Source organism: Mustela nivalis (genome assembly GCF_964662115.1).
Source record: "Mustela nivalis genome assembly, chromosome: 16".
NCBI classification, from domain to species: Eukaryota; Metazoa; Chordata; class Mammalia; order Carnivora; family Mustelidae; genus Mustela; species Mustela nivalis.
The window spans coordinates 43,706,833-43,729,362 of NC_139035.1; the positions used below are offsets into that span (position 1 = coordinate 43,706,833).

Genomic DNA, 22,530 nt, shown 5'->3' on the forward strand with positions numbered 1-22,530 from the left:
AGAGTGGCTGTGTCTGTGCACAGGTCTGGAGGGGAGAGTGAGACCGGCTGTTGGGCTGTGTGGGGGTGTGTGTGTGAATGTGTACAGTAGGGCTGTCTGTTGTTGGTTAAACAACCTGTTTCTTCTTCCCCGGCGGGAACTCCGCTCCCTGGAGCGAGAGTTTTATTAATTGTTCATTTGTGTTCACACCTCTGGCGGACAGGACCCCAGGAAACTCGGAACTAATCACATACCAAAGAAGGCCCTCCTTGTTCCCTAATCACATACCAAAGCAGCCCCTGTGCACGCTGCCCTCCTGTCTTCCACGATCAGGTGACTGGAGTCGGAAGCACAGAAAGGGGCAGAGTCTCTGAGGTCCTACAGGCTCGGATACTGACCAGGCGTTACCTGCAGTTTCTATCATCATCCCACACCATAGCTCTGAGTTCTCAGGGACTTGGAGAGCCCTTCTCAGCTAGGGGAGGGAGGGCTTTCTGCTAAGAAAATGCATAGCTGGTATCCTAATTTTATATTTGGAAATGAAAAGGAGACTCTGGTCTTTGCATCATAAAATACAAAAAGGGCACAGGATTTTTATTGTTTTTAGTGGGTCATGAATTTTTAAATGTGGAAAAACACCAGCTTGCGACGAGCCAGTTGCCAGCCCATCTCTGATGGGTGGGTCCCCTGGGGGGGTTCCCAGGGAATGACACAGAGCGGGTGGGTGAGGCCCATCTTCTCGGGCTCCTGTTCTCCCAAACTACGGTCTGCGTGAGGTTCGTCTTTCTCTACTGTCATCAAACTCAACTCCTAATTTTCTCTAGAGATTGAAATTTGTGTAGGTTTGACTGGGGGTCTAGTTCCCTGGGCCCAATGTAGCTCCCTACACTGCTGTCTAGAAGGGAGGTCAGAACGCCACCAGCCCACAGCCCCTGTCCCTGCTGCTGGGCCATCGTGCAGAGGGTTCATGGGTTCAGGACGTAAGTACTTCTCCCCCAGGAAAAACTGCGGCACCATTGAAAACCATCTCTCTCAGCCCAGCCTGAGGGGACCCACCCAGCTGACTCCCGAGATAAGAGGAGGTGGTCTTGATAGAGCTGGGACTGACTCCAGGGGCCACGGCCTTCTCCCTCCTACTACCACTGGGGACTCCTTGGGGAGGGGGCTCAGGATTCTTCTCCGTTCATTCATGCCCTCGAAGAGCAGGCCTCCCTTCCGCACCTGGCCTGGGAGAGGAAAGCCAACTGACCTTAAATGTGTGTTTTCGGCTGATGTTGTCCGACGGCTGCACGGCGGCCACCCGGAAGCTCAGGAGGGGGATGCTACCCAGGATGCTCTCCTCCTTCTCATCTGTCGGGGACACAGAGGCCCAGGTGATACGCATGTGCCTGCTGAGTGCGCGTGCGCAGGGAGAGGGCCAGCGTCTATTGTCCCTATGACAATGACGATAACCCTAACCCTAACCCTAATCGCAATAGGCACATGTGGCTCATCAGGCATTCTGGTCCGCCAGCCACCAGCACACAGGCTGTACTCTGCACAACACGGAGAGGCACAGTCCCTGCAGATGGGGAGCCTGGCTTGCAGACACCGTCCCAGAGCCTGGGACTATAGCAGTGGCTGGGAGAGAAGAGCCACTTGCCCTCAGGGAGCTTCCCTTCTGGGATACAGGTAAGCAAAAAAGCAGCAGCTACTGTGATGGAGGGTTTGCCGTCCTTCGGGTACTGTTCTAAGTTAGATGTCTTAATGGGTTTAACCCTACCCACGATTACTTCGATTACCCCCATTTTACAGGAAAGGAGGTGGAGGCACAGAGAGGTTAAGTAATTTGTCCAACATTACTGGAGTAGAGTGCTGGGTTGGTCTTCAGACCCAAGAAGTCTGACTCCCAAGCAAACACTCTTTTTTTTTTTTTTTTGAACTCCACCCAGACCAGGGGCTCAAAATCAAACTCAGACAACCCCAAGATCAAGCTCCTGCTCTACTGACTGAGCCAGCCAGGTGCCCCTCCCCAGGAAGCCTTCCGAGCCACTGTCTCATCTATAGAGCCTCCCCAAGCAAGACGATTCCAGGAGGGGCACACGTAACGGGACGATAATGGGATCGGGCATGGCATCGGGCATGGCAGAGCAGACAGCCCCGTCTTCCGCTCTGGCTCCTCTGGGTACCTGTTTCTAAGGTTCTCCCAGGCACCCAGCAGCTTCCTCTGTCCTCTCCTGACAGAGGTCTGCCTTCCCCTTCATGGCCCCCCATGTCTCCACAAGCAGACACACCCCTGCAGAGCCCCTCAGCCCTCTGGTCCCCACACAGGCTAACAAATAGGCTTCTCTGTAATTCATCCTGGATCTTCAAGGAGCCCCATGGATGAGCTCGTCAGCCGGAGCCACAGATGGGTGGGGGTGCTCTGTGGAATGGGGGGGCAACTCCCCAGTTCCCTGGGATAGCTCTTTGCTTCCAAGGGTGGAAACGCTGGAAAACTCTCCTTTAGGCATCAGAAGGAGTCTCGGGGAGTATAAAGTCATGAGCACCCCTTCTCTCCTCCCTCATCACACGAGAGACTTGGCTTAAGGTCTAGCTTCCTCCGCAGAGTCAGCGTGGCACCAGAGGAAGGCCGAAGCCCAAGGATCAGGAGGAGCCTGGGGCCGCGGACCCAGGGCTTCCTTAGGAAAGTGGAGGCTGCCTTCCTCTGGAGGCGGTGGCCTTCTGCCAGGTAGTGTCCCGGCCAATGCTTACAGGGTCTCTTGAGAGCATCTCCCAGTGGATGGTGGCCCCCATCGCGGTGCCCTTTGAGTTCACAACTTTTCAGTCTCTCCCCTCAGGCCAGTCCCAGAGTCTCTCCCCTGCAGAGATCCTGGCTTTTCGTCAGCTTCATTCAGACTCTGGCTCCAACCAGCCCTGGGTCCCAGAGGCCCAGCACCAGGGGCCAGGCCCTGGCAGATTCTTCTCCCCCAGTCTTGGCTTTTTTCCTGGGGCTGGATCCTGTCTCTGCAGCCCCTTCCTGATTTCTCTTTTTGGGGTTCAGGTGGTAGCGACTCAAGGCTCAGGGACAGCAGCATTCTGGAGGGGTCACTGGGTACAACCTTTGTGAAAGTTAATGATTTACTGCCTTGCCCCTAGGAGGCCCAAAGAAGTCGGGGCTCTGCCATGCCCAGGGCATGGGGGAAAGGGAACAGGCTCTCCCACTACAAAACCCTTGCACCCTTCTCTTCCTGTGGCCCCACACCAGTGTGACAGGGCCGTCCCTGTCCTCGTCCCTCTCTAGCTCCCTCGGGATCTCCTTGACACAACACTGCTGTACGATTTTAAAAATAACTTCCTAGAGGCTGCCTCACCAAAGTTATTAGGTCTCTCTCTCTTTTTTGAGAGGCTTGGGAGTGAGTGCTGGCGTGCGCATAGCAGGTGGACACTGGGGTGTATTCATTTACTCAACACTGATTGAGCACCTACTATGTGCCATGTGCTGTTTTAGGCACTGTGGCCATCACAGTGAACAAAACCGAGATTTCTGCCTTCATAGATCGGCTCACATGCTCCAGGGAGACAGGAGGAAGATCAGCACACAAGCTCCAATTGGTAGGTCACCCGCTAGTAGTGACTGGGGGCCTTCCTCTGCTTCCTCCTTTTCCTAGCCCATCCCCCACCCTTCACCCTCAATCTCATGACTGTGCTGTATGCCTACTGTGTCCCCCAGCAGCACCTGGAACTCTGCCTGAAACCTGGAGGGTGCCTGGTAAATACTGTTGAATGTCAAGTGAGTGAGTGACCATGTGAGCAAGCAGGCTCTGTCTTTATCCCATGGTCACGCCCCATGGGTGCTGGAGGCTATGGGGCAGGTTTGCACCCCGGTCCCCACCCCCACCCCCGTGACCGACCAACGTCCACCTGAAGCAGAGCACGGGGATCTGGCAGAACAAGGAAGAGTGGTGGGCCCTGCCTTCCTGTGGCCCTGGCCAGCCCCAGGAGAAGAGGCAAGCTCACCTTTATAGTAGAAGAGGCAGCGATCCACCAGGACGAACCAGCGCTTGTTCCACTGCTTAACCCCGGAGCTGGCCTGTGGGATGCGAGAGGACAGAGGGGAGGGACTGTGAGCTGGGCATGGGAGGGGGGATGCAGGGGGAGGAGCTTGGCACCAATTACAAGGCCATCCCGCCTCTGGCCGCTGCTCTGCCGCTAACAAGTGCAGCCAAACCCCTTGAGATCTCAGACGCGGGAAAGTGACATTAGATCATTGTCTATAACCTTCCAATTCTGTCATCTCAGGCCTCAGCGTCTCTCCCGGGGAAGAAAGAAGGGGTGAGAGGTGAGCCAGAATGAGAGGGCAGAGGGTCGGCAGGGAGGGTGGGGAGGTCAAACTGGGAAGAATTAGTGGACCCCAGGACCAAGAACACCCCTCTTCCTTCACAGCAAGAGGGACCTCCTGAGAATAAGCCAGTGGGTTGTTCTGACAGGGTTGGCGACCCAGCATATTTCTGTCATGCCGTCTGCCCCTTAGGAGGCTTGGCTGGGTTCCCAAATGTGACACTAATTTTTCTGTGTGATTTTGGGAAGATACTCAACTTCTCTGAGTCTTTATAGAATTAGGAGATTCATTCACAGAGATATATCCAATATCAAAAATAGGACACAGGAGGACGTATCAAAACGTGCAAGGGACCATTATTGCAACTACAGAGGAATCAGAGTGAGAGAAAGCGGAGGTCCTGGTGGGCGGACGGCGGAGGAGGCCTCACCTGTTTGAAGAGCCAGCCTGCCTTGGTGACGGGAGCAGAGAGATTCCGCTTCATGGAGTGTGAGCGCTTACCAAAGGCGATAGCCTTGCGGGACGTTCGGGTTGCCTGGGGAGGCAGACAGAGAAACCGGCCTGCTTTCTTCTCTCCCCCTCTCTGCTCTGTCTGCAGCGGGAGCTACCCTTGCTGGGAGTCCATGCCTCGGGGGTCCTCACCCTAAGAGGACCAACTCAAGGGTACAGCTTTCCAATTCTTTGACTCTTTTTCTTACCACTAAAACGGGGCTCAAAAGAACCATCTGACCTGTCTCACAGCGGTATGGATTTTGTTGTTATTGTTGTTGTTTTAAGGAGAAAATAAGAATTCTCATTTCACTCCTGGGCTATCTTTCTTCAACTGTCTGGAAGCTGGTCTTCCACTGTTCAGCCCTTCTCATCACTGTCAGCTTCTAGAACATTCCTTCAGAGTCATAGGATTCTGATCTCAATCATCCTCTTCACTCTAAATCTGGCCATCCCTGTGGCCCTGCCCTTGATGATGACTGATCCAGTGCCATAACCTCATAATACCGTAATAGCCTCAATTCCAAAACCATTCACCACTACCCTGTCACTTATTCCCACGGCTGCACCGTCAACCTGACGCCCATGACCCTTCGCCACTAACCTCTTCAATTCCGGGATTCCCATTTCCTGACGCCATCCCCTCCTCTGGGCTTTCTCACTCCATTACTCAACACCACCAGCCAGTCCCTGAGCTCCTCAGTCCTTCCCTTTCCTTCTGGACCTGTCAGCCATGACGTCCTGGTTGTAGTCATTTCCCTACGAAGCCCAGGCTCCACGCTGGGGCAGGTCAGCCGCACTCTCAAACACCCCATCCATCGTCACTGCTTGCAGCTTCTCTACAACTCAGAATCCCAGAGCCGTCAAATTGTCCCCTTCCTGCCCTCACGGCCAGATTATGGTTTATGATTACAGAGCAGCTGGAGGAACAGGACAGAGCCCTCCGGCCCCACAGTCCCCAACCTCAGCCCGGCCCAGCCCCCTCATGCCGCTCCCTGCCCTCCCCCTCCCCCACGCCCTCCCCACGGTAGACCCTGCTCCGCTCCATGGAGATGAGCCAGGCTCTCAGACATGCTCTTCTTCAATTTCACACCCTTTCACCCAGAAAATTACTGTCCTCACCACTATCGCCTCTTTCTCTCCAATGTCAGAAGAAGAGGTGGCACCCTCCTTTTCAAGGCCAACACGTTCCACCCGCCCCTTCCTGAGACTTTGCTCCATGGATAATCTCTTCTCCAATCTGTCTTCAACCTTGCCTTCTCCGCTAGCTGCTTCTCCTGAGCGAACATTCTCAGCTCTCTCCATCTTAAAGCATCAGTCTGTCTCTGTCTGTCTGTCTGTCTCTCCCTCTCAGCAGCTCTCCCTCCCTCTGACATGGCCACACCCACTGGATGCCGCTCCCCACCCCCAACCTGAGGTGCCCTGAGGCCCTCAGGCAACACCTCTGCTCCTCTCCCTCTCTTCCTTACAGGACTAGGCTCCTGGGAAGAGTCCGGATGTTCGCTCCTCACAGATGACATTGACCTTTCTGTCCTTCCTGAAACTCTCTTTTTGGTTTCTGTGGCAGGATTCTTTCCCCCACCTGCGGCCCTTCCTTCTCAATCTCCACTTGACTCCATTGGTGGACCTCAAACCAAACTTCAAATCTCATTTTTCTACATAGACAACGTATCTCGTCTGTACCCGTTGCCTTGGCTAGCAACAGTATGCTGAAAGTTCTCCAGCCCTTATCTAAGAACTGTCTCCTAGCCTCATCCCGTTTTGTAACTGGCTGTCCAACCAGGACTTAAATGCGTGCAAAACCAAACTCATCTTTTTTCTCACCAAGCCTGTTCTGTATTTCTTTCTGGGCTACTCCAATCCCCCTAGTTGCCCAAACCCTCCTTCTTCTGCTCCTTGTACGACATTTGCGGGGGCCAGATGAGTCTATGTTCCTAATGGTCCTCGGATCTGTTCTTTCCTCTCAGGCCATCATCTCTTCTTGCTGTGTACTATGTATCATGAAGTAGGGTTGCCTTTCTTAAACACAGTGGCATCACAATGCTCTCTTAGCATTTCTTAACTCTCTCTCATCACTTACAAAGGAGTTCCATTCCTTAGCCTGGCACACAAGGGCAGATCTGTAAGATTTGCCAGGCCCATGACCTGCCTTCTGCCCCCCTATCCGATGAGTCCCTCACTGTGAGGCCAAACTCCTGGTGGTCCTCTCCCACAGATGATAGCGGACGTGGAGAGCCTCATCTCCCTTGTCCTCTGACAAATCCCAACTCATCCTTTAAGCCTAGGGCAGGCCCCCTGACTCCACAAAACCTCCCAGACCTCCTGGCACAGTGAGCTGTCCCTCTACTCTGTCCACTCCTGTGCTCTAAAGCTTGTAACACTGCAAATGGAACGGTTGGCTTTCAAGTTCTTTGTAGGGAGGAAGTTGAGTCTTTTTTTTTTTTTAATTTGTTTATTTATTTATTTGTCAGAGATAGAGAAAGGGCACAGCTGGGGGAGTGGCAGGCAGTGGGAGAAGCAGGCTCCCCTCTGTGCGAGGAGCTCCAGGCGGGTCTCGAGCCTGGACCCCTGGGATCCTGGCCTGAGCCAAAGGCAGCCGCCCAACCACATGAGCTACCTGGCGTCTCAGAAAGTTGAGTCTTATTCATCTGCTCATCACCAGAGCCCAGCAAAGTATCTGGCTACAATAAGCACTTAGTACATACTTGCAGAAGGAAGGAAAGAAGAAACTGGGCCTTGTCATAAAGCCCACCCCAAACTGGGGAATACGGTGATTTTCTAAACTTTACTAGTAAAAATCCACATATAAAGGCTGAGATTAGGCACCCGAGGAGGTCACCCATCCCCACCAAAAGAATAAGCAACTCCCCAAATCCTTCTCTTCCTCCTCGGTCCGTCATCGGCCACAGCTTCACCTCGGCTCTGCAGCCCAACAGCGGCTCCCGCAGCTCGCCCCTCTGCCATTCTCCTGCCAACCCCTCCAGGCCCTCGCCGCCTTATCTTTCAGCCACAGCCTCCCAGCAACCCTCCACCTTAGGCTAATCCAACCATCTGCCTTCCCTGCTTCCCCAGCCAGGCTGGGAGGAAAACCACACACATCTGTGGACTAGAGCCACTCACTGTCAAGTCTATGACCTCAGATGACCCTTCAACACCATCACGCAACCTTTCACATGCCCCGTGTTGACCTCCATTCCTGGTCTCCAAAGCCGGGGCATATTCTCAAGTCTGAGTGCCTCTCCACCCATCCCACTCCCCTCTGCAGAAAACCCTGCCTCCTACTTCCCAGTAGAAGCTGAAGGTGTCAGATGGGAATGTCTTTAACTTCCTAGACCCACACTTCCTAACTTCACACACCTTTCTTCTGCAGCTCAGGAGGAGGGCTCCTTCCCTATGCGGGCTAACAGCACCTCTGTGTCAGATTTCTCTGGTCTCCATGGACATGAGACGCACAGCTGTCCGCTTCCTCCTAAACCTGGCTACTGGGCCATTCCCCTCCTGCTCGCACATCTCGAAACAAAACAAAATGACCAAGAAGACCTCTTGCCATCTTGCGTGTCTTCTAGATTCGATCCTCTATCCCTCATTTCCCTCAACAGTCAAGTTTCTTTATAAATATATATTTTTCAACATTTCAAATATTTCAGAAAAGTAGGGAATGAATCATCACCAGGTGTTGGGGTTTTTTTTCCCTTGATAAAACATGACAAATAGAGCTGAAACTCCCTTTGAGCCACTCCTCAACCTCATTACCTTTCTTCCTTCCTAGAGGCAACCACTGACCCAGAACGAGTCTGCCTATTCGTGGTTACACACTCTACCACCAATTTACCTGTCCATATGTGCTGGTGCACTCGTGAAGGCCGCTTCCCATAAATGCTAGTGCATATTCTGCAACCTGCTTCTTACTCAACAGTACATATTCAAGATTTATCCTTGTTCATACCTACAGCGCTCGTACGATTTAACTTTTGGAGAACGCTCTGTTGTATGACCAAACCCCTCCTTACTGTCTAGTTTCTTAGAAGACTAGTCTCTGCTCCTCATTGTCTCTCTGACTCCCCTCTCATCGCCTCTTTAGCCCCTCCGGCTGCCTTCTGCCCCCATCCCACCACTGGTCAAGGTCTCCAGCGCTAAACCTCTGGGACATACTCAGCCCTTATCTTACTGGACCCCTTCGCCACATTCTTCTCTGGATTACCTCTTCCTCCTGAGATGCTCATTCCTTTCCAAGCTCTCAAGTGCCATATCCTTTATGAATTATTCCTCTTTTGCTGTCCCCCTCCATCAGCGGTTCTCCATGGGCAGGGAAGGGGGCGGTTTTGTCTCACAGGGGACACTGAACAATGTCTGGAGACACTGGTTGTCATAGGCTGGGTGCTACTGGCATCTGATGGGCCAGGGCCGAGGATACTGCTCGACATCCTATAGTTGAGAGGACAGTCCCACACCACAGAGAACTCTTTGGCTCCAAATGCTGATGGTGCCAAGGTTGAGAGGCCCCGGTCTAGAGATGGGTCTTCTGCAAGGTGCTGGTAGGACCCCTCTTCCCTTCCTACTCTCCACTCCTCTCGCATCACCTCGCCTGCTCTGGGGAAGCCTGTGGAGACAGCTGGACGGGCTCTAATGTTTCCTAGGACTCCTGCCTGACACCTGGCCTTGGGAGCTAGACTTACCCGGACGCTGGGCCGCTCGGGGGGGACCTCGGACACCATGTTGTGCTTGGATACGTCACTGTTGGTGATAGCCGGGCGTTTTCCACCTGCTTTATTGGACATGTCCAAGGCCGATCTGATTTCACATTGACCGAAAGAGAAGAAAGAGACTCATCAAAACCCATGAAGAGTGTAGAGGCTCCATCCGGATTCCCCACCATGCCACCCATGAGATCACCTCAGCTGCTCCCTCTGCTCTTCTGAGGCCACATGCCAGTAATCTTGAAGAGTTTCCTCTTTCTTTCCTGTAAATTTGTTTTAAAAACCTAGACCTTGGGATTCTGGAACTCCTTTTCCTTCTAATTGAAAAGACATAATGGCGCAGCGGGCTATAGGAGTCGTTTAATTATCTTTTTTTTTTTTCCCTTTCACGGACTGAGCCAAGATCCACAGAGAGAGGAATTTGCATTTGGCTCTCAGGGTCTATCAGCTTCCTGCAGCACTTCCCTCAAAGGCCCCTGGGTGACAGGGCCACCTCAGACCTGTCTCGCTCCTCCAGCACCACCTGTGGGAGGCAGCAGCCTGAGATCTGGGAGAGACTGGGAAAGGGGGTGAGGGCATCAAGCCTGAAGGCCCTCAGAAGCTCCATTTCTCAGGACCGTGATTAGAGACCCGAAGTCCCTCTGCTCTCCACCCCTCCCTTCCCCTTCTCAGCTGCAAAGTGTGGGGGTGGGGCAGCAAGCGGGATGGGAAGGTCAAGCAGCCAGCAGAGGGGCAGACATACGTTTTCAAGTTAAATTTTTTGTTTTCTTCTGGGACCTGGCCAGTCACTGGGTGTAGAAATGTGTTCCGTCTTTCATTGTGGCTGTGGAGGCAAAGAACAGACAAAAGTCATGTTAAAGATGGAGAAGCCAGAGACACTAACTAAAGGGTGGGCCGGCCCTGGGCAGTGACAGGGAGGGGGTGACCACATAGGAGATGGCTTCTCTGTCCTTTGTGGGGTCTGGGCAAGGCAGGATGGAGGGCTGGGCGGTAGAAAAAGCAGCTGCAGTGAGGTGGGGGTGGGGAGACCCCTTTTACTAGTCAGTGCTAACTACGGATAGAGACCTCCCGAATAAGCCCCACTTAACCCCCTCAATGGTCACCTTGGGAGTGTGTACGCGGGTGGGGGCAGGGACCTCTGTCAGCTGAGATGTCCCTGTGCACCAGGTTCTCTCCCAGCACAGCTCCAGCCAGTGCTCCACATAAAAAATTGCTCACTCATTATTTGCTGAAAGAATTCTCCGCATGAGGGGCGCCTGGGCGGCTCAGTCCTTAAGCATCTGCCTTTGGCTCAGGTCATGATCTCAGGGTCCTGGGATCAAACCCCGCCTCGGGCTCTCTGCTCTGCTTCTCCCTCTCCTACTCCCCCTGCTTGTGTTCCCTCTCTCACTGTCTCTCTCTCTCTGTCAAATAAATAAATAAAATCTTAAAAAAAAAAAAAAAGAATTTTCTTGTGACCTTGGACTCCTTCCGCTCCTGTTTTATGTACCATCTCTTTCTTTAGGTCAAGCCAGAAATCTGGGAGCTCCATTCCTGGGCTTGGGCAGGGACCCACTCACACTTGGGGGCCAGGGTTTCTGCATCTCAGGGGCTGAGATGCTGCTGAGACAGCCGGGCTGGCAGGCAGGGAGGTGCGTACCGGCTCCACGATCAGACCCAATTAAGGGCTGCTGGGGCCTGGCTGTGGGGCAGGGTGCGGGGAGGACAGCCTGCCAGGAAGCCGGGTCTGTGCAGACGCGGATGGGGAGCAGAGCCGTGGACGCCCCTTTGGGAAGGCTTGCCGTGCGTGGCTTGCCGTGTGTGGCTCTCCGGCTGGCCGAGTGTCGGCCTAGCTTCCTGGCAACTCTGGGGGGAGACAGGGGAGGAAGGGTAGTAGATAGAACTTGGAGGGGGGCTGGTGCCATGGGCTAAGCCACACATGGCAGCCGTTTGAGATGGATTCTGCAAGCAGGGGAACACTTGGCAAGAATGTTCCAGATTGCAAGCATCTAGCCAGTGGGGGGAGGAGGGGCTGGATGAATTTTAAGGTCCTCTTCACCCATTCCTCTTGAGAGATACTGTGAGAGCCCAGGACAGGTTCAGTCCACCTCAAGAAGCAGGCACCTCGACAGAGCATGCTGAGGCCATGTCAAGCTTGGGGGCCCTAACACCAGGCCACTGGAGCACCCCTACGATGAAGACCCAGGGCTGCTTGGCCAGGGGCAGGAGGAAAGAGAGCCTGGCTCTGTCCCTTCAGCTCCTTGAGGGAAGTAACATTTTGTTGCAACCCCTCCCCCATCCCAAGAGTCCAGGAATCCCCCCCCCCCCCCCCCCGTGCTGTCTGTTGAAACTAATGATAACATCAAAGTGTGTTTTTTCAGTTTCCAAACCAGCCCTGTTCAGATCGAATCCAAAGGCCTGTGGCAGGGGCGCTGAGGTGGCTCAGTGAGTTAAAGCCTCTGCCTTAAGCTCAGATCATGGTTCCAGGGTCCTGGGATCGAGCCCTGTGTTGGGCTCTCTGCTTAGCAGGGAGCCTGCTCCCCCCGCCGCCCCCACCACCTGCCTCTCTGCCTACTTGTGATCTCTGTCAAATAAATAAAAACAAAATCTTTAAAAACAACAACAACAACAGCAAAGGTCTGTGGCAGATACAAGCCCCATGGACAGTGGCCACAGTCTATATGGGAATCTGGGTTTGGCAGCTCAGGCTTGCCGGCCAGGACCCTAAATCTGGCCAGTGTCCACAAGGCGTGGGCTGGAACTCCAACACGTTTCTCACCTGCTTCCCCTTCTTCTCCAACTTATTCCCTCCTCCCTCCAACAGGGATACTCTCCTCAACTTAACTGCAGGGGATCTTTGCAAGGAAGGGTAGCTGCTTCTAGTCACCCCCGTCCCTGGCTCTCCCACATTGGGTGTGGGGGGGGCGGGTGAGCAGTCTGTGAAAACAAGATCCTCAAGGTGCCAACATCTCTGCTTTTTCCCAGTGGCACACCGCGCCTGCTCGCCACCTCCCACGTCCACCTGCCCCCCCCACAGTCCCCTTCTGCTCTACAAGCTCCCTGTGCTAACTGCTAGAACCTTCCCCCGCAGGCACTGGTATAGACAGACAGACAGACAGACACACATACATACACAGACAGAAGCACACACACAGCCTGCTGTCAGCTGGCACAGATCTCTCAAGGTACAGTGAATTTCTGCCTGCCCCAGACTCTCCTACCCAGCAACCCCTACGAATGACGTCCTCTTTCCATCCCGCCGCTACCAATTTCAAAATAGCTTCCCCTTCACAAGCACTGCAATGCAGCAGCCACTGACCTAACTCCTCTTCCTTCTCCAGGTCAGGTCTGGCAGGGCCTTCCCTCCGAAGCCCCCAGACCCGACGAGCTGCCAATGCACCTGCTCACCGAGCTTGGCTCACCATCCACAGAAGAGCTCCCTACCTGACCCGTCGATCAGCCCGAAACTTCAACATCCTTTTGGCAGCTCTGTTTCCTGTTCGGCAGCCTCAGAGGACCTGCCGGCCACCCTGCTCTTACCATCCCTCTGAGAAGTAAGTCCTCCGGTCCCCGGGGCCAAGCTCGGGGCACTCGGCAGGCTCCAGGGCTGGGGGAGGGAGAGGAGCTCTCGCTGGGTGATGGCAGGGGGTGCCCAGATGCCCAGGGCAGGGTGAGGTGGTGGCTGTGGCTTCCTAGCATCCAGCCCAAAGGCTGTCCTCTGAGTGCTGGAGGCAGAATAAGGGAGCAGGGATGATATCCTCCCGGCTCAGGTCCCCAGGGAGAAAATGCTGAACCGGAGAGACAGGCGTACGCTGAGCAGGTGTGCAACTTCTAGGTAGTCCGACCCCGCCGAGCTAAGGACACAGAGTAGCTGGGCGGGTGGAGTGGTCCGGGGCTGCGTTCCCATCTGCACAGCAGACGCTCGCGCCAGCCCGACCTACAGGAAGGCAGTCTTCCCTGCCTCCCGACCCCCCAGCCAAGAACACCGTGCCCCGGGCTGCAATCCGCGTGCTTCTCAGAGACCCTTCCAATCCTGGGGGCACAAGGTTTCAGGGAGGCTCCGGACTTGTGCTGCCCTTGTCGCCGCTGCCTGGAAGCTGAGATGAACTTTCCCCACGCCTCCTAGCCTGCCCAGACTTCTGTGCAGCCGGGCCACAGGGAACGGGGCTTCTGGGCGGTGTCCCCAGCGTGCTCCCTTAAGACCCAGCCCCAGCTGGCGGGCCCTCCGCCTGGGGTCTGGCTGAGGGGCATGTGGAGCCCATGGGCATGGGTGTCGTGCCGCCAGAGCTCGTGTCAAGGTCCTGGCTCCTCTGCTCGGGTGAACTTGAAGGGAAGCGTCCTCCAGAAGCTTGTGAGGAAGAGGGAGGCACACAGGGCTCGGAGGGGGGTCACCATGTGTTTACTTCTGAAAATCTTCCCAGATGCCATATGATAAATCCCAGCTGGCGACTATCAGATCTGCTCAGGGGCAAGGAGGTTTGCATTGCTGTGAAGTTCCCCGAACTCTCCAGTGGCCGAAGATGGTTAGATCTCCCCTTTTCCTAATGCCCTCCATGTCTCGGGGCTCTTGGACTACAAGGGTCTTCTGAAGGTCATCTCTTCCAGTCCCCTGCCTCCAGGCGAGCTCACTCTGCGATCAATCTCATTCAGTGTCCTGGCTCTCGTAAGGGTTCTAGCAAGGGAGGCTCCAGACCCACTGTTACCTTCTGCTGCTGAGATGTGCTCTTTTGATATCAAATTTCAGTCCCTCTGGCTCTCTGTATCATTCCATTTCTGTCTCCAAATGACAAAATCCTCTCTGACCAACGTGGTTCTTTACAGCTGCACCGAAGCAGTCTGGTGTCATCAAATGTCCGTTGTTATGCCACAACAGACACTGAAAGGGAAGGGCTAATCTAATTTTTTGGATTGAGGTCAGAACTCAGTCAGAGAACGGTGCAATCAGTGAACAGATAAGCAAATGGACGGCATTATTACTGAACCCGTGATGCGACAAGCTGGTTGGACGTAGCCTGGGGTCATCAGCTCCTGATACTTAAGCAACGAATCTTAAATCCAAACAGTATACACATTCAACTATTTCGTGGTACTTTGGCAAATGGTGACAAGAGGCTTCAGTTGCCAAATCCCACCTCTCCCCATCCTGGGCCAATTACCTGAGCCCTCCTGTGGTTCTGGGGATCTGAGCCCTCTGCCTGCACGCAGTAGGTGCCAAATAAATATTTGTTGAATCAAGGAGTGAATGAATGAACAAACAAAAGAAACTCTCCATGCTCTGACTTCAATTTTAGCCACCTGCATTTGGAGTTCGACACTCTATTACCAAGAGCTTCCCCATCTCGGCTCTCTCTTAAAATTAATTACTTCCTCTCCGTGAGAGAAACTCTATATCTGCCAGCCTCGCCCCCTCACTCAGCTCCCCTGCCTGGCTCCCCCTTGAATATATAGCTTGGCTTTGATCCATCTTCATTAGGAGGCGAAGAAAATTAAGCTCATCTGCACAGGAGGAGGGGGTGGGGGTGCATTGGGAAAATGAGTTTTCTTCCTCTAGAAGGCAAATATATCCCCTTTCTCTTCAAGCCCAGCTCAGGGGCCTCCCACAGGCTTTGCTTAAGTTGTAAGTTAAATTACTTCTCCCGTGCCCAGTGAAGCTAGCACAAGGGGATAGGAAGGAAGGCTCAGGGGCTTCCCCAGCTTGGTGAGTGCTCGGAATCCCTCAGGGTTCAAGTACACAGAATGCCTAGCTGGGTTTCTTTTCCTTCACCACTAAACTGCACAGAATGATAGGTTTCCTCTTTAGGTTAGACATCAGGAAGAACTTACCAGGCACATAATAGTTAAAAAAGGAAAACAAGGCTTAATAACTAGTTTCTTTTCTCTCTTCCTTTTTTCCTCTCTTCCTGTATTTCCTTTTCTGCTGGGGGAATGTCAAAGGTCTCCATTTCTCCGGGACAAATGATTACAAATTCGTCTCCAAAAGGACCTCCTGAATTCCACCCAAAGAGGGGGAGCATCTCAAACAGTAAAGGAGATTCTGTGATGGGGCACCGTGTGGTCATCGTGTCCGCTGGACTTACAAAGGTGGCCCCAAGGGCAGTGCCACCAGTGAACACCAGGCTTTCAGTCCAAGACCAGCATGAATTAGCAATGTGACCTGACTTCTTTGGTTCTTTATTTTCTCGTGCACAAATGAGATACCTTCTAATTCTATGAAATAATAGCTGTAAATTTCCTTTTTTTTTTTTAAAGATTTTATTTACTTATTTGACAGAGAGAGAAAGCACAAGCACGGGAAGTGGGAGAGGGAGAAGCAGGATCCCCACCGAGCAGAGAACCCAAAGTGGGGACTCAATCCCAGAACCCTGAGATCATGACCTAAGCATATACTTAACCCACTGAGCCACCCAGGCGCACCAAGCTGTAAACTTTCAAAATGTGAAATGTTTTATGCATAAGAGATAATGCCTAAGATTATTTTGCTTAAAAACAAATCAAGATGTATCCCAGGTGCCAGAGCTAGAAAATGACCACCACACCGTCTCAAGCCTACGAAGGTGGTGTACAGAGGGCGGGGCATTGTGGAAGCAGGGGGCCAGCGTTTCTGAAGTGCCAACACCAACTTCATAATATTACATTTACATATTACATATAATATATATAATATATATTATATACAATAATATAATAAATGTAACATTACATTTACGTATTACAAATATTACATAATATTTGTAATATTACAAAGAACAGAGGCCAATCTTCTCCACTTTGCAAACACCCATCTCTCCATCTTGTTAAAGCTTTCCTCCTTCCAGAGACACTCTCAGCCTCCAAGTCCTAGTGGCGGCCTCACCACAGAGAAAACCCAGTGCTGGTTTGTCTCCAAACACACTCCCCCAAGAAGCAGCCTCTTTCTGGAGGGCTCCCTGGCACAATGCAGTCTAAAGCCCCCAATTCAAAACAAAACAAAACACAAAAGGAGCACGTTCAGTTGGAGTCTTCACAACCCCTTGCAGGCACACACGCGCACACACGCACACACCCACGCGCCCAGGCTGGACACCCAGTGCTCCCACCGTGATCAGTGTTGAACAACTAGAAAACTATGCTCGACTCCTTCCAGACTCTGGGCCCCTCCTGGTTGTCAGCCCACACCACGCTGCTTCATTTCCATAGCTCCTGAGAATCTGCTGACAGAGAATTAGCCCTGGCCAGGCTTCCCCATCCTGAGAGCACTCTGGCTTCTGGAATCACACCTCATTACAGGGAGAGAGGGCGCGGGGTGAGCGGGAAGGGGGGCTGCCTGCGGCCCATCCCTCCCACTTCTCCCCTCAGCCAGCAGATTCCAAGACTATCCACACTCCAGGGAGGGCTGCTGCTGACAGAGGAGGCGAAGGGGTTTGGCTCCTGCTCCCCACCTCCCCCTCTGGATCTCATCATTATTTTCATTTAAAAAAAAACAAAGATTTTATTTATCTATTTGAAAGAGAAACACAGCGAGAGAAGGAACACAAGCAGGGAGAGTGGGAGAAAGAGAAGCAGGGGGAGTCGGAGAGGGAGAAACAGGCTCCCCCCACCCCATCCCAGCAAGGAGCCCCCATGCGGGGCAGGGGCTCTGGGATCGTGACCTGAGCTGAAGGCAGATGCTTAATGACTGAGCCACCCAGGGGCCCTTCATCATTATTTTCAGGGAGCTTTATCTGCTCCAGGATTCTGTCCCAATGAGAACCAGCTTACAGCTTACGTTTCCGGGGGTGCCGGTGCGCCTGATTGTGGGAGCGCTCCTGGTCATTCCCGGGGAAGAATTCACTGCCCTAGCCATCATCTCCCCACCAGAGTTCCTCTGTCCTCCTGCCTATTGCTGCCACATAGAGAAGAGGCCAAAAGAAGTCGGGCCCTGGTAGGCACTTCTCCGTTTCTGCAGGTGGGAAGGAGCCCCTCCACGCCGCACTGTCTCTTTTCCCTGTGCTGCCTACAGGGCAAAGTACCAGCTGTGCGTGCTCTGGGGACCCAGCTGCCAGCCTCACACCCGCACGACTTCTCTCTGCCCCTGCACCCTCCCCCCTCCCATGCCACAGTAATTCCCGAAAAGTCAAGAATAGGGTGTCCTCCTCCAAGCAAGCTTGGGATGTCCTAAAATGAATGCTAGGCCACTGGGCTGAGTGTCCTGCTTCACTCTGCCTGTCCTCACAACCCCCAGCCCCACCCCAGAGGGCCCGAAGTCGTTCTCCTTACCTTCTCTGGCCAGTTACGGAATGCTGGGGGGTGTTCACCCAGAGCTCGGCCCCCACCTCAGATAGAAAGCCGAGGAACGGGCTATCTTTCTGTAGCCAAGGGATGGCAATCACAAATCCAGGGGCCAGACCTGGGTCTCTACCCCCCACATGTCCTCCCCTGGTCTCTCCCTGTATCGTCCCCTGGCCCCTCCCCTGGGCCTGGAAAGTAGCCTCAGACGGCAGGGTCAGCAGGTTGTGTAGTCTTTAGTCTGGGTCAGAGTTCATGGTGTGTGTGTCCGTGTGTGGGGGTGAAGGGGGGATGGTGACTATCCGGGGAACTTCACGGGGACTCGTCACGCTGATCTCGTACCCCAGCCTGGATTAGCTTGTCTTCAAACTATTTTACTTTATGGAATTCCCTTTGCCTGCCGAACAATGAAGATAACCAGGACAGGTAATCGGCCCAACCATGCTGGTTATTGAAATGTTCAAATTCTGCCTTGTTGGTCGGTGAAGAGCTATTGTGCCAGGCCTCGGGAGGGTGTCCTCCTCCCCCACCTCCCTGATCTGTGCTCAGGGCCGCCCACCTCGTGGACATCTGGAGATGCCCCAGCACCCTCCGGGTGGGCCAGGCCTGTGTCCTTTCCGGTTGACGAATGTCATTCCTGGCACGGCATCCCTTAACTGTCAGAGCACCGGTGGCCCTTGTAAGTGTCAAGATCTGTGATTCTGGGGCCCAGAAGTCATCCTGGGTTGGGCAAGAGGTGTTTTTCCCCCCTCAGACCTTGACCCAACTAGGGAGAATTGGGGCAAGCCAGCTCCCTGGGGTGCCTTGCCTTCGTGGCCCTCAGACTTTGGTTTTGTTCCCTGCTGAGGGCAGGGACATGAAGGCAGGGCTGAATTCCCCCCTCCACCTTTTCCTCCCATCCTCTAAGCTAGATGGGAGCAGGGGGAAGGCCCGAGTCTCCTCCCTCGGCCTCCAAGCGGCCTTCTCCTGACAGTCAGCGAGGGTCCCAAGAGGTGCAGGGACAGGGCAGTAATTAATTAGCCCCTCCCCCAGCTCTGAGCTGGAACCCGAACTAGTGCCCTTCAGAGGCTGAGGCGGCTCAGCTGTCTGCTTCTGGGCTTCTGCAAGGTCACTGGAAGGACTCTCTTCAGCCTGACCGCAGCAGATTTGGTTCTAGTGTCCCACAGAGAGCAGCGTCACCCCACCCCGCTCCGCCCACCCCAAGGGAAAGAACTTTACAAAGCAAGTGCTCACAGACCGAAGCAACCAGGCTGATGTGCCTCCTTCCGCACCCTCAGAAGCTACAAATGCCTTCTCGGCTCCCCGTCCGGCAATTCGCCAGGGTCAAGTTCGGCACCTAAGTTTCCTCCTTGTAACAATGGAACCAGGCACATAAGTATGCCTTCCATAGCAGACAACACAGATGAACAAAGGGGTGTGAAATAAAGCGAAAAAGTTAAGGCACACCCCCCCACCCCGCCCCCATGGTCTGGCCCTCAGCGGGAGGAAGGGAGGAAGGCAAGGCCCATTTCCAAATCAGGGAAGCAGAGATCGTGGCCCCAGCTACAGTGACAGGACAGAGAAGACAAAGTTCCTGCTATTTGTCCAAGCTGAGTTCCTTGTCTCCAGGAAAAAAGAGGGAAAGAGCTGTGTGATTCAGAGGGTAGATGCCAGCTCCCCACCCACCCCCCCAGTTGGGGGGCTGGCTACAAGAGAATGGGGATGAAAGCCACCAACCCTCTCACTCGTAACCCCGGGGAGCTACAGGTCGGGGGACCCCTAAACGTCAGTCCGATAACACCTGCCTGGGTACAGAGCTGCGAACCGCCTGTTTACCGCCCGGACTTCTCTCTTGCTCTGCCTGGGGCCACACCTGACCCACAGTGGGAGCATAAAGGCTGTGTGCTGTGGGGGTTGCAGAAGCAGACCCATGGTTCCCCCATAGAGGGAAGAGCAGACATGTGCCATTCTGCTTTGGGATATTGGATGGTGAGTGAGAGAGGCAGGAGAGCTCAGCCTCAAATCCCTCTTGCGGGGTGGGGGCGGGAGATCCGAAGGCAGGTTCCATCTGTTCTGTGGTCCCTCCTCTTCCTCCCCCTCCCAAGCGGCCAGGGGACTCTGATAAGAGTCTAAGCAGCAGGGGCTTTGTCTGGGAAGAGGAGAGCAATAAATGAATGGGGTCAGAAAGGCAGGAGCCTAGACAACTGCTTCTGAGGGAAGGAGTCCTCCCCTGCCAGCGAGTGGGGTAAAGCAGGTGGGATGGCAGAAAAGCTCTGGTGTTCCCCTCAGCTGCCCCGGGATGTGGGGTGGGGAGCTGAGTCTGCCCCTGCCCCCCAGGGAGGGCTCAGCTGCTCCTCTCTCCTAAACTAGGAGTCATGAGCATGGGGGACCCAGGTGGATTGTGGGAAATTCTGAACACCTCCTTCCACCAGGACTGAGGAGCCTGGAACTTGCCTGTACGTGAGCTTGCCAAGGGCTCCCAGAGCAAAGGAGTCTCCCGAGATTGCTGTCTGCTGTAGGGAGGATCCAGAGGGAGTCTGGGAACACAGGCCACCAGGGAAACCAGCCAGAAAATGGCTGGACCTAGGAAAAGTCATTTCCCTATTCCCCCCTCTGTGGACTGAAGGCAACAGCCATCTGCCATCCCAGGGAGGTCTGGAAGGGAAAGGACTTATTGAAGACAGCGGTCATGCAGAGACAAAGAGTGGACAATGTGTGGATTAGCCTTAAGAAAAAGAGTATGAGGGGCACCTGGGTGGCTCAGTGGTTAAAGCCGCTGCCTTCGGCTCAGGTCATGATCCCAGGGTCCTGGGATCGAGCCTCACATCTGGCTCTCTGCTCAGCAGGGAGCCTGCCTCCTCCTCCTCTCTCTCTGCCTGCCTCTCTGCCTACTTCTGACCTGTCTGTCAAATAAATTTAAAAAAAAAAAATTAAAAAAAAAAAAAAAGAAAAAGAGTATGAGCAGTTGTGTCAGAGTCCGGAGTCTCTGTGGCTGACCAGTACCGGTCACTTTCCCCTTCTGGGTCTGTTTCCCCATCTGTAACATGGACTGATACTAGAGTCGCTGGGTTAAACAAGAGCACAAATTTAAAGCACAGAGGAAAATGCTTGGCACGTAACAATTGCTCAGCAAATAGCTGAGTTTTTAATTATTAATAAAATAAAGGAATCACATAAAACAAGCAGTGTTATTCCAAAGCGGTGCCATCCAATTCAGTAACAATTACTCATTGGTGGCGATTTACATTTTAAGTCGTGAAATGAAATAAAAGTAAAATTTCACTTCCTCAGCTAGCCATGTCTCACTGGGTGGCTCAATGGTCACAGCAGCCAGAGCGGCCACATCAGACAGGACAGTCACAGCGCATCCCACCGCTGTGGAACAGTCTATTGGACAGCGTGGGCCTAGAGGTTCTACAAGCCGCTTTTCAGCTCTAATATTTTTTGATCCTCTGAAACGTTTACTTCCAAGCCCGTTTGTCGGTCTACCAGCTGATATCTGCTCAGGGTCCTCAGGGGACACATGTGCCCTTCTAGCCGTCAGCTAAACCAAGAAGAAGGGAATCCGCGGCCACCAACAACAGAGTTAAAAACACTGTAAAGCAAAATGATACATCTCAAAGTCACATCAAAATTAATTTGGGTAACCCATCGTTTTTAAGTCATAGGCATCAAGACTCCCCTCCAAGGTTTGAAAATATGGTTGCTGACAGCCCTGTTGGGGGCGGGCTTGGGGAGGCCTTTCTGGGAAGGTTGTACAGCAGCTCCAGCTGATGGGGAGAGGGGAGGTGGTAAAGGGGGGAAGATTGGGGGAACTGCTCCTCCCCGGCCTTCCTTTTCCTTCCTGCACTGGCCAACTTGGCAGAGGCTGGTGGGGAGAAAAGAGGTTGTCTGCAGGGTCCTCTGGTCTAGAGCAGGAAAAGCCACCACGAAGGGGAAAGCTAGAGGGACTGCCACCAGGGACAGCGAGTCTGGGAGTCTTCCTTCCCCTGCACCTCCCAACCCCCACCCCACCACCCAGACCTGCAGCCCGTGGTAATTGCAGGGAAACAGTCTGTTCCTAAGCAAACAGCACATGAAGCAGGTGCCAGGGCACATTCATTAATCTCCCAGGCCCAGAGAAGGGAAGGAGGTCTCTGAGGAAGGGGAGAGGCCCTCCCAAGCCTAGACCCCAGCCTAGAGCCCAGGTAAAGGAAAGAGGGGGGCCTGTGGAGGAAAGGGAAGAGGGAGACAGGGAGGAGGGAATCAAGTAAGGGGCACTGCTGTCCCCACCCCTGTCCCCCTGCCATGCAGTCACTAGGCAAGAAGTTGCCACAAGAAGAACTGAATGGAGGGGAGTTTGAGGAGGGGAAAGAGAAGGATGCTGTGCTGTTCCTGGCCAGGACAGAAGCCGGTCTTGGGAAGTGACACTTGAGTAACAGGTGAGTCCGCCTACACCTGCTGGAGCGTGTGAGCAGCTCGGTGGCTGTTGCAAATCCTGGCTGGGCCTGGGGAGAAGACAACCTACAGAATTTACCAGCCTCCCCATGCAAAATACAAATGCACAGGCCCCTCGTTCAAAAATTAAGTGTCAGGATGGGGACAGCCAGCCAAGCACTGAAGCAAGACCCTCTGCACGCGCGGGGCACCTGTGCAGGTGCGCGCCCAGGAAGGCCCCCGACACGGTGCGCCGGCTGGTCCGGCTGCTCCACGAGCAGGTGGGCGATGTGAGCAAGTGCACGGAAAGGGCCAATGCCCCGTCGTGGCTCCGTCTCTCAGTTCTCAGTTCGGGGCAGAACACAACAAGTGGCCCGCTCCTCCCATTTCTACTTCCCCCTTTCTTGGCTCCCGTGCCCAGAAACTTGGCTGCTTTTGCTCTGGCCC

At 53.8% G+C, this 22,530-nt stretch overlaps 1 protein-coding gene across 1 annotated transcript in view; it reads right to left on the bottom strand.

Annotated features, from left to right (window-relative positions):
• Positions 1-22,530, bottom strand: part of PLEKHA6 (pleckstrin homology domain containing A6) — a 120,003-nt gene that overhangs the window by 11,359 nt on the left and 86,114 nt on the right. Inside the window, exons 4-8 of the mRNA XM_082703056.1 lie at positions 10,208-10,288; positions 9,445-9,559; positions 4,710-4,814; positions 3,958-4,030; positions 1,169-1,329 (exon numbers count right to left, since the gene is read on the bottom strand). Of these exons, the coding sequence (XP_082559182.1) occupies positions 1,169-1,329; positions 3,958-4,030; positions 4,710-4,814; positions 9,445-9,559; positions 10,208-10,288 (535 nt within the window). The remainder of the gene's footprint in view (positions 1-1,168; positions 1,330-3,957; positions 4,031-4,709; positions 4,815-9,444; positions 9,560-10,207; positions 10,289-22,530) is intronic.